Raw genomic sequence first — 10,660 nt, 5'->3', positions numbered from 1 at the left:
AAACTTTTCTTTTATTGAGTGATTCTAATTCAGCTCGTATTGCTTCTTTCCATTGAGCCCAATCATGTCTATTTTGACATTCAACCATAGATGTTGGTTCTGGATCATCATCATTATTCATGATGTCATATGCAACATTAAATGAAAATTTCTCATCAAGATTTTTCATTTCATTTCGGTTCCATAATATTTTTGAATATGCATAATTGATTGCAATTTCTGTATTGACATCATCAATCTCCTCTGCAGTAGGAGTACTGATTTGTGGTTCTTCTTGAACACTTTCTTTTACTTCATTATCAGCTGATTTTCTTTTTCGAGGATTTTTATCCTTTGAACCGATTGGTCTTCCACGTTTCTGACGTGGCAAAGATTCATGAGTGACGTTATTGCCAGCTTTTGGAATTTCAATTCGAGCTGGAGTATTTACTGCTGGTATATATGATTTTGTCACCGTTTTTGTATCTGTAAATGCATCAGGCAATTGATTTGCAAGTTCTTGTATATGCATTATCTTTTGAACTTCTGTCTCGCATTCTTTTGTGCGAGGATCAAGATACTTTAATTGAGGTTCACACCATGAAATATCATTTTCTTTATTTTTCATTTCTCCCCCTAATCTAGGGAACAATGTTTCATTAAAATGACAATCAGCAAAACGTGCTGTAAAAACGTCACCTGTCATAGGTTCAATATACCTTAATATTGAAGATGTTTCATATCCAACATATATTCCCAACCTCCTTTGAGGACCCATTTTTGTACGTTGTGGTGTCGCAATTGGAACATACACTGCACAACCAAATGTTCTAAGATGGGAAATATTTGGCTCTTGACCAAAAGCAAGTTGTAGGGGGGAATATTTATGACTTGCACTTGGTCTGATGCGAATCAATGCAGCAGCATGTAAAATTGCATGACCCCATATAGATACAGGGAGTTTTGTTCTCATTATCAATGGTCTAGCGATTAACTGTAAACGTTTAATCAATGACTCGGCTAAACCATTTTGTGTATGCACATGAGCAACAGAATGTTCAACAACAATTCCTATAGACATGCAATAGTCATTAAATGCTTGAGATGTAAATTCACCAGCATTATCAAGTCTCACCCTTTTAATGGTGTAATCAGGAAAATGAGCTCTCAATTTAATAATTTGGGCAAGAAATTTTGCAAATGCCACATTACGGCTTGATAACAGACAAACATGAGACCATCTGCTAGATGCGTCTATTAGAACCATGAAATATCTAAATGGTCCACATGGTGGATGAATTGGTCCACATATATCACCTTGAATTCTTTCAAGAAACATTGGTGATTCTTTCTCAACCTTAAGTGGTGAGGGTCTAGTTATCAATTTTCCAAGAGAGCAAGATGTACATGGAACCATTGTATCATGATGGATTTTTCTATCCTTTAGTGGATGTCCATGAGTACATTCAATAATCCTTTTCATCATTGTTGATCCTGGATGGCCTAATCTGTTATGCCATAAACTGAATACACCAGGATCAATATATTTTTCGTTAACTACCATATGTATTTCTGGTACATTTATATGTGTATAATGTAATCCAGAACTAAGTCTTGGCAGTTTTTCAACCACATGACTCTTGTCAGTGATACTTAAATATTTCTCATTTTCTGTTGTCACTGACTGATAATCATACCCGTTAAGGTATATGTCGGAGAAACTCAATAAATTTCTGCTTGACTTGGGAGAAAATAAGGCATCATTTATTAAAAATTTTGTACCATTTGGTAGTATGAAATTTGCCTTTCCTATCCCTTTTATCAAGTTAGCAGGTCCTGATATTGTATGTATAGTTCCTTCCGTTGGTTTTAGATCAATAAAATATTTCTCGGATTTAAGTATAGTGTGTGTAGTTCCACTGTCTGCTATACAGAGATCTCCACCACTTGATTGATGTTGTATTCCAGCAAAATTCATATTGAACTTCATATATAAGAAATAAATAGTGAGTACATTAATATTACACAATATTTTAAACGCAAATAGATAGTACTGAAACATTTAGCAAACATAATGACAAAGACAGATGATATTAAATCGTTTATTTTTCAAAAGACACACAACTTAAACATTCAAGAAATCTTCATATAAATCAGATGGTTTCTCAGTGACTGTTGGATCAATATTATCCACAAAATTTACTTCCTTTTCTTTACCTTTCAGCGAATCCTGATACATCTTAACAAGATGTTTAGATGTTCGGCAAGTATTAGCCCAGTGGCCCATTCTACCACATCTGTAGCAAGATTCTTCAGAATTTTTAGAAGAATTTTCTTCAACATCTTGTTTAATGGGCTTGTTTTGTGGTTGATATTTATATTTTCGTGGATTACTATTTCTTTGACCACCACGGCCACGACCACGACCACGTCCACGCCCATTACCATTACCATAAGGATGGTTTCTACCATAGTTATGGCTTTTGGCATGATGATGGTGATGGTTATTATAACCACGACCTTGCCCGCGTCCTTGTCCCTGTTTATAATTATTTGCAGTATTTGCTTCAGGGATTGCAAGTGTACCAGTAGGACGGGATTGCTGATTTTTCATTAATAGCTCATCATTTTGCTCTGCAACTAAGAGATATGAATTAAGTTCAGGATATGTTTTGAACTTTAGCATTCTCAAATTTCTTTGCACTGTGATGTTTGCAGCATTCATTGTGGAGAAAGTTTTCTCCATCATGTCTGCATCACTAATTTCATGTCCACAGAATTTAAGTTGTGAACATGTATTATACAGAGCTGAGCTGTATTCATTTACTTTCTTAAAGTCTTGGAACCTTAATGTTCTCCATTGTTCCATTGCAGCTGGAAGTAAAATTTCTCTTTGATTATTGAATCTGCTTTTGAGACCTTCCCATAAAACATGGGGATCTTCTACAGTCACATAATTATTTTGTAAGCATTCATCAATATGTTGATGAATAAAGCAACATGCCGTAGCTTGTTCTTTTTCAGAACAAGTGTTGTTTTCATTTATGGTTTCAAGAATGCCCATTGATTTAAGATGCATTTTTACTTTTATAACCCATGGCATGTAGTTGTTTCCAGTTGATTCTAAAGGAGTAAATTTAAGCTTTTCCAGATTCGACATTTTCTATTATCAAAAATTAAAACAAACATCATGATAAATTAGAGTCAATTTATATTCATAAGTATATAAACATTAAACATAAATTTAATATAACATAAATGATAAGTAGGTGACAGTGTCGACCATGTGTAAGCAATCATAAATAAATGTTATATAACAAAAATATAAATATTAGTAAACATAAATGAAAAATTTGGCGACAGTGTCGACCATATATTTTTTCAGGTGGTATAACCGACCTATATCATTCTGGTGGTATAACCGACCATATATCATTTTGGTGGTATAACCGACCATATATCATTTTGGTGGTATAACCGACCATATATCATTTTGGTGGCAGAGCCAACCATATTTAGTATTAAGATTATCGTGCTGATAACGTGTTATAATTCAGTAGGCTTATAACTACCTTTAGTGGTTTGATTCTTGATGTTATAATTCAGTAGGCTTATAACTACCTTTAGTGGTTTGATTCTTGATGTTATAATTCAGTAGGCTTATAACTACCTTTAGTGATTTAATTCTTGATTTAGAATACTAATAATGAAGTGTAAGAACAAAGATGATAATGGAGAGAAAGAAAGAAACACTTTGTAAGTGTGAGAAATTGTGCAAGTTTAATGCTTGCATTCATGAGTATTTATAGCCTAAAATCTCAATATAAAAATACATACTTTGTGTACCAAAATTGACTATATGTATACACCAAAATTGACTATCCATATCTATATTATTATTATTATTATAACAAATACTGTATTTTTGGATTTTAATTTAGAGAATCTGAAAATTTTGAAGATTTTATGGAAAAAAAGCAAGAGGCTATATTTAGTAATCTAGTAGATGTCTCTTTTTATTGAAAAAGGTAGTAGTATCTAATTTTTAAAATGAATGATAATGACAGAGATATAATAATACGACTAATCTGGAAGGTGGAGCCCGAAAACCAGGTGGTAATTAAAAACCAGAGTGGTATTCTAAAAACGTTGTCGAATTTTGATTGGTTGAAGAATATAATAACAATTGTTGATGTCTGGTAGAGAGGGGACCACATAGTACTCTAATACCTTGAAGAAGGTGGTGGGATAAAAAGAAGACCAAATGCCAAGTTAACAACAGCATGCAACGGGCCCACCTCCAAGTATTTCCTTTAACAGAAACCCAACATTTTTTCCCAAAAATATAAAACATTTTCGTTTTTGGTAAATTTTTTGATTTACCATATATGTACCCATTTGTTCAAACAGTAAGATTCCTTTTGTGAGAAAGAAAAAAAATAAAAAAAAAATCAATTCTGAATATATACATGCAGCGTTATTGAATTTTACTTGTTTCGATCAAAGTTTTAACTTTTACCATGTAGACACAGTTTCAGAAAATTTAGCAAACCACTATTTATCGAATCCAATCTCATTTTATCCAATTAGATCATTTTTGATTTATTAAACAAAATATATAATATTTAGTAAAAAAGGGATTACCCTACTAAATATATTGAAAAGAAAACATTGACTTATAGTTCAACTGGTAGTGACCTATCTTTCTTAGCCAGAGGTCAGGAGTTCGACTCCGCTGTACTGCAACATGTCCTCGAAGTGGTCCGGGTTTCCTCCATGCCAGTTTTTGAGGGGCGGGTTATGCAACTACGAGAAATGAACGCGTGTATAATTTAGTTCTCCTGGGTGATCTCATGATGTCCAAAATAAATATATCGAAGAGAAAAAGAATAGATAACAAGTATGGAAGTATCAAGGCATACCAAGATACAACAAAACAAGACATAATGCCACAATTAAGAGCATTTAGCTAAACCTACACATTAAGAAAAATAATAGTACTACGTATTATCAACACTGACGGAGGATTTTAAGGGGTTGGGTGAGCCATAATCCCCCCAAAAACTCATGTCCTTACTAATAATTTTTATAGTTTGAAGGACTAAATTTGATAATTTCATATCATGGCCCCACCAAAGTATAATTAGAACACATAGAGATTATGTTATTTTAAACCTTTATGGAACCTGTTTATACATAAGAGACTACATGTTTTGATTATGTTATTTTGGTCGCTTCATTATTAGTGTTCAAGCTCTGTCACTGATTATCAATACCGAAGTTTGTTTTAGAATTCAAGTTCGAAAAATTCGCAAAATTCTTAAACTTCATCGTCATTAGCTTGAGTCTCACATTAGAGTAGTCTATTTCAAAAACTTGCAACTCTGTTGTAGACCTTTTCTTATAAATACGATTATTGCACTTTTGCCATATGAAGTATAATGCAAGCGCGAACACTATTTTTTCCTTGATAACACTCACCACTTTCACTCAGCAACATTAATCAAATCAGCAACTATGTCTTTCCAAGTATCTCTAACTTGCAAGCAAATAAAACTAACCAAGTTTGCTACTTTTGATCTACAATTAAAACCAGTATAATGGATGTCACAGACTAGAAATAGTGTTGCTAAGAGGGCCATGGTCATTCCATCCATCCATCAAATCATGCTCATGTTGTATATCCATTCTCAAACTTGTGAATAAAGAATACCCGAACTATATATCGAATTTGAAGAATTTTGCGCCAATTTCAACTGGAATTCGCATCAGATGTGACTTCCTAAAAGTGATCATTCCCCAACCTATGCGTATGGATCCAACGGACCCATACCGAATGCTTATGATTTAACATGTTCTATATTTCAAATCAATTCTTACCAATTCTAAATTCCTCCAATGCATCCCTGATGAGCATTACCGACTTTTAATCAGCAGCTGCAAAAATGAACAAGCCGTTTGATCAGGTGATTTATGTTGTATAATTGGTATGAAAATGTTCAATTATACTTGAAATACAATTTACATTGATGTGTTTTCGTGCATTTCAGGTTTGTGAAGATTTGGAACTAAAAGATGCTGAAAATGTCACTACAAGAAAAATGCTCCTATAGGACCCCCAATTTGGTCATATAAAGCCACTTTATAGGACCTTTGGGCTTGATAGGACCTACGAATGGGGGTTGTATCTAACGCGGTCGTATAAAGTATTGAAATTAAAAAGTGTCCTAAAAGGTCATAAGATTATGAAACCAATGATCAGGTCCCATAATATAATTAACAACCACGAAGAAAGGTCCTTAAAATACATATTAGGAGTCACTTTTTGAAAATGAGACATACACAAGGTGTCCCAAAAAGTGAAAATATATGATATAAGTACCAACAAAAATGTCCTAATAAAAATTTATAATTTGTAAAGACCAAAAAAATGATCCTATTGTAAAAAATAGTACATTAGTACCAATAAACAAAGTCCTAATCTAACGATACACTAGTTTGGTACCAAAGGAAAAAGTCCTAATATGCACATATTTTACTTTAGTACCATATAAAGGGTCCTAATAACAATTATTTTTAAGGATAGAACCACTAAAAGAAGTCCTAATGTAAACATTTGAAACGTTAAAACCACAAAATAGGTCCTAATATATAAAGATATGATACTTTAGTACCACATAAAGGGTCCTAATATAATTATTATTAAGGTTACTACCACTAAAAACTGTCATAATAAAAATATTTCACATCTTAAAACCACAAAATATGTCCTAATATATAAAGATATGATACTTTAGTACCGCATAAAGGGTCCTAATATAATAATTATTAAAGTTAATACCACTAAAAAATGTTCTAATAAAAATATTTCACACCTTAAAACCACAAAATTGGTCCTAATATATAAAGATATGTTACTTTAGTACCACATAACAGGGTTCTAATATAATGATTTTCAAGGTTGGTACCACTAAAAAAAGTCCTAAAATAAATAATATTATTAGATTTTAAAAACCAAGAAATGTGTCATAATATATCAAAATAAGATGTTACTTTAGTACCATGAATAAAGGTCCTAATATAATGATATTATTATATCAAGCTTATTATGACATAATAATAGGGTGTCCTATTAAGTTATAGTAGTTTTCGATTGGTTTCAGACTGATATTCGGATATTTGATTCCGGTTCGGATTCTGTTCCGAACGGGTATTCGGATCCGGTTCAAAAAATTCGGACCCGGTTCGGGTTAGCGGATTCAAATCGGACATTCAGGTCCGTTTAACTTATTCGGGTCCGGATCGGGTATTCGAATCCGGTTTCGTATTTGGATTTCGGTCGGGTTTTACGGTTTCGGGTTTTTTGAACATGATTATAGAAACACAATTAATAATTAATACTAAAAATCAAATATGAAATAAAACATAATTATAATTTCCAAAATATTATCATAAACATGAAAATCACCAAACATAAAATATTCTTAAATAATCCAAACATAAAAAGAAACCGAGTAGCATTTGAAAACGAAATTAAAAATAACGAAAAGCAACACCAAACGTCTTGGATCAGCAAGTATCTTTATTAATCCAACGGTACCACCTACAAATAAACCAAACATATATTTATAAGCATAAAGTTACATATTATAACAATTAATAAATATATTATAACAAATTTGTGGTAGGAATACCGATAAATATGTGGAAGGCCACGCGACACACGCGCCTCCAGCATCTCCAACTCGCATAAACAGATCAAATGGCCTGACCAATAATGAACCCCTTTTAATGATCGCTTGAACTTCTACGCTACACCAATCCTCTCCAATCTCAATACCGCCAACTTCCGTTGTTGGATCCATACTCCTCAACCATGCTTTTGCTACCTTCTCGTACGTAACAATGTTGTGGAGAAAAACTTCATCTCCGACCTAGAGTACCGTTATCAACAAGCATGTATGAAGGTAAAAAAAAAAAAACTAAATCAGACACATTGTGGTTTTAATTATTAAAATACCTTAAGACGTGGACGTGGAGGTACATTGACTCTAGTGTCTCCCTGTGCTCCTGTGTTATCTTCCATCAACTGAACCATTCTTATCTAACAACTTAGCTTTTAGATTTGTATTTTCTTTCACAAGTACTTCATTGTCAGACTTAAGTTTAACGTTCTCTATAAGAACAACATTGCGACTAGGTATATTACCCCACAGATCAGCTTGTCGCACACCTAATCCATACATGTCGGCTGCCCCATATTTATTGTTGCCCACAACTTGAGCAAAAACATCATCCGGTCCAGGCGCATCTACTGTTCCTTCAGGTAGATCTTTAGTTAGGTCATCCATGTTTTTCTGCATTTAATGAAACAAATGAAAAGTTTGATATACATAATAAGATAGATCCTTACAAACAATTCTGAGCAGTTTGATAATAGTCATGATGCAATTAACTGTAGTATACAGAATGAGACTTGATTTTACAATACAGTTATTAATTGCAGTTAATAATGGCCATGACGTACTAATTATATGTAATATACAGAATAGATCAATACAAACTGTGGATAATTACAGTTTTTACACAACCACTCGTACATATATATCAATAACTTGTATAACGCAATCTGAAATTAAATATAATACTTACAATTGCATTTTTAGCTGTTTCACACTTAGTAGCGCCTCCTCTAGAAAAACATTTTCGAAACATAGTCATTCGAGTCGGAGATTTGCCCTCTTTAGCTTGTTTTAAAAAAATAAAAATGAATAAGTACTAACAAATGGATATCCTTATAGTGTAGTAATAATTGCCAGTCAAAATTACCTTGAGCTCTTCACGTATACGTGCATAACTCTTTTTACCGGTGACCTGCACCATAACCTTTTTTGCCCAGTTTGCTTTGTTTTTCGCACATTTCTCCTTAAATGGGAATTTTATATATCGTATTATGAAAGCAAGTAATTTGAATTTTTGTTCATACCTGAACCGCTTCATTATTCCACATAGTAACCAGACTCTTCCATATTGCTTTTTCAAGTTCTGGTGGCCTTGATTTGACTTGCTTCCTAAATGATTTTGATGAATCCCAGTGTTTCTTCTTCAATCTTGCCCTCCAATTTTTGACTTTCCTGCCAATTGATCTTAGCATCCACCTATCCGCATGTTTTGGAATAATAAACTTTGACTGGAGACAAAACAGATTAATTAGTTGAGATAACCAAAACAGATTTTGTCTTTAACATACGAATTAATATTATTACATACCCTTATTGTTTTAATAATCTCTTGCTTTTGATCTTTAGAAACTTTAGTCCATGGTAAATCAATTGGGCAATGCTTGCAACTACGTGCAATTGTTCCCAAGAAATGGGTGAGCTTACTAGTGTTGTCACAAATAGGTTGACCGAGTGGATTAATAGTAACAGTAATACGACAGCCTGGTTTTTGATTCCAAACATCGGTCATACTTGTAGGTCCTCTCTTTCTACTGGGAAGCACTTCACCTAAAGCAGTGAACATGATTGAGAATATGTTTATACAATAAATATACTGTATAACCAACAAATTCCGTTAAATAATACATATAAACAAACAAAACATGAGTCACCTGTAGTTTGTGTAGGTTCCGTCTCATCTCTGATAAGCTCATCGTTATTGATTACTTCTGCATTGGAATAATAGTCATTTGTGTATCAAAAAAAGGTGCTAATGAAAGTTATAATACATAATGCTACGCATAAAAAACTTTTAGCCATTAAATCAAATATACCTGTTTCTGTCTGTGGTTTTTGAAAAATCATAAACCACACATTCGTCATAATCATCAATTTGAGCAGATCCATCTTTGTCATTCAGTCCATTCTGATCATCTTCATAGTCTCTAACTTTTTCATGCGTAACATCGTCATCATCATAGAGTTGATAAGTAAGCTCCATGTCTGCTACATCATCACTTTCTTCATTTAAGGATACTGCATTCTTATCTGTACATGCATAAAGGTTACGAGCGAATGTACTCAATTTAATCAAGTGATATTAACAAATATTTATCTTATATAAAATGTGAGTAACATCTAAATAGTTAATATTAACTCACCCTTTGTGACTGTTCCACTAGATTTATTCTGTTTTGTTGGTAACTTATAAACTTTTTGATATTTTTTTTGCGGCCTTGCTCAGTGATGTGTGTAGAGGTGTATACGAAGTAGTTATATTTTTATTGCGAAATACTATTAAATACGATACAATTTTACACAAGTTATTTATTTATTTTTAGAGTGGATATACCTAAACCTTGCTACAACACTTATAGGCAGTGTACCTAATCGTATAGTAGTGTAGTTTTTAGTAAGTCCGGTTCGTCCACAGGGAACTAGCCAAGTTTAACGCTATATTTTTAAAACTATATTTGTATAAAGAAATATATATATATATATATATATATATATATATATATATATATATATATATATATATATATATATATATATATATATATATATATATATATATATATATATATATATATAAGTCGTGTTATTATTATTATTATAAAAGGGGGGTTTTTACCGTTTAATGACCGGTTTGTCGATTTTATGTCTTAAGTCGCAGTTAAAACCTAATGTAAAATATTAAAAATAAATACAACTTAATTTAAAGCGTAAAGTAAATGACA

General features: G+C 32.5%; 1 protein-coding gene across 1 annotated transcript; it reads right to left on the bottom strand.

The window, feature by feature from the left end:
* Positions 1-7,564: 7,564 nt before the first annotated feature.
* LOC139868133 (uncharacterized) lies at positions 7,565-9,921 on the bottom strand. Its single transcript, XM_071856468.1, has 8 exons — positions 9,790-9,921; positions 9,250-9,534; positions 8,966-9,169; positions 8,809-8,904; positions 8,127-8,336; positions 8,000-8,068; positions 7,674-7,913; positions 7,565-7,582 (listed from the first exon to the last, which is right to left on the bottom strand). Exons 1-8 carry the CDS (start codon positions 9,919-9,921, stop codon positions 7,565-7,567), a joined length of 1,254 nt encoding a protein of 417 aa, XP_071712569.1.
* Between the last annotated feature and the right edge of the window lie 739 nt (positions 9,922-10,660).

This window comes from Rutidosis leptorrhynchoides, chromosome 9, assembly GCF_046630445.1.
Source record: "Rutidosis leptorrhynchoides isolate AG116_Rl617_1_P2 chromosome 9, CSIRO_AGI_Rlap_v1, whole genome shotgun sequence".
NCBI classification, from domain to species: domain Eukaryota; kingdom Viridiplantae; phylum Streptophyta; class Magnoliopsida; order Asterales; family Asteraceae; genus Rutidosis; species Rutidosis leptorrhynchoides.
The sequence above is the reverse complement of the archived record's forward strand: the minus strand, read 5'-3'. Positions and strand labels throughout refer to the sequence as shown.

Excerpts from the sequence above, each read along its gene's own strand:
- LOC139868133 (XM_071856468.1), bottom strand. The coding sequence starts at position 9,921 with ATGGAGCTTACTTATCAACTCTATGATGATGACGATGTTACGCATGAA. Across the intron at positions 8,337-8,808 it reads GTATACGTGAAGAGCTCAAG|AAAAACATGGATGACCTAAC; the intron begins GTAATTTTGACT and ends CATTAAATGCAG. Across the intron at positions 7,914-7,999 it reads CTCCACGTCCACGTCTTAAG|GTCGGAGATGAAGTTTTTCT; the intron begins GTATTTTAATAA and ends ACGGTACTCTAG.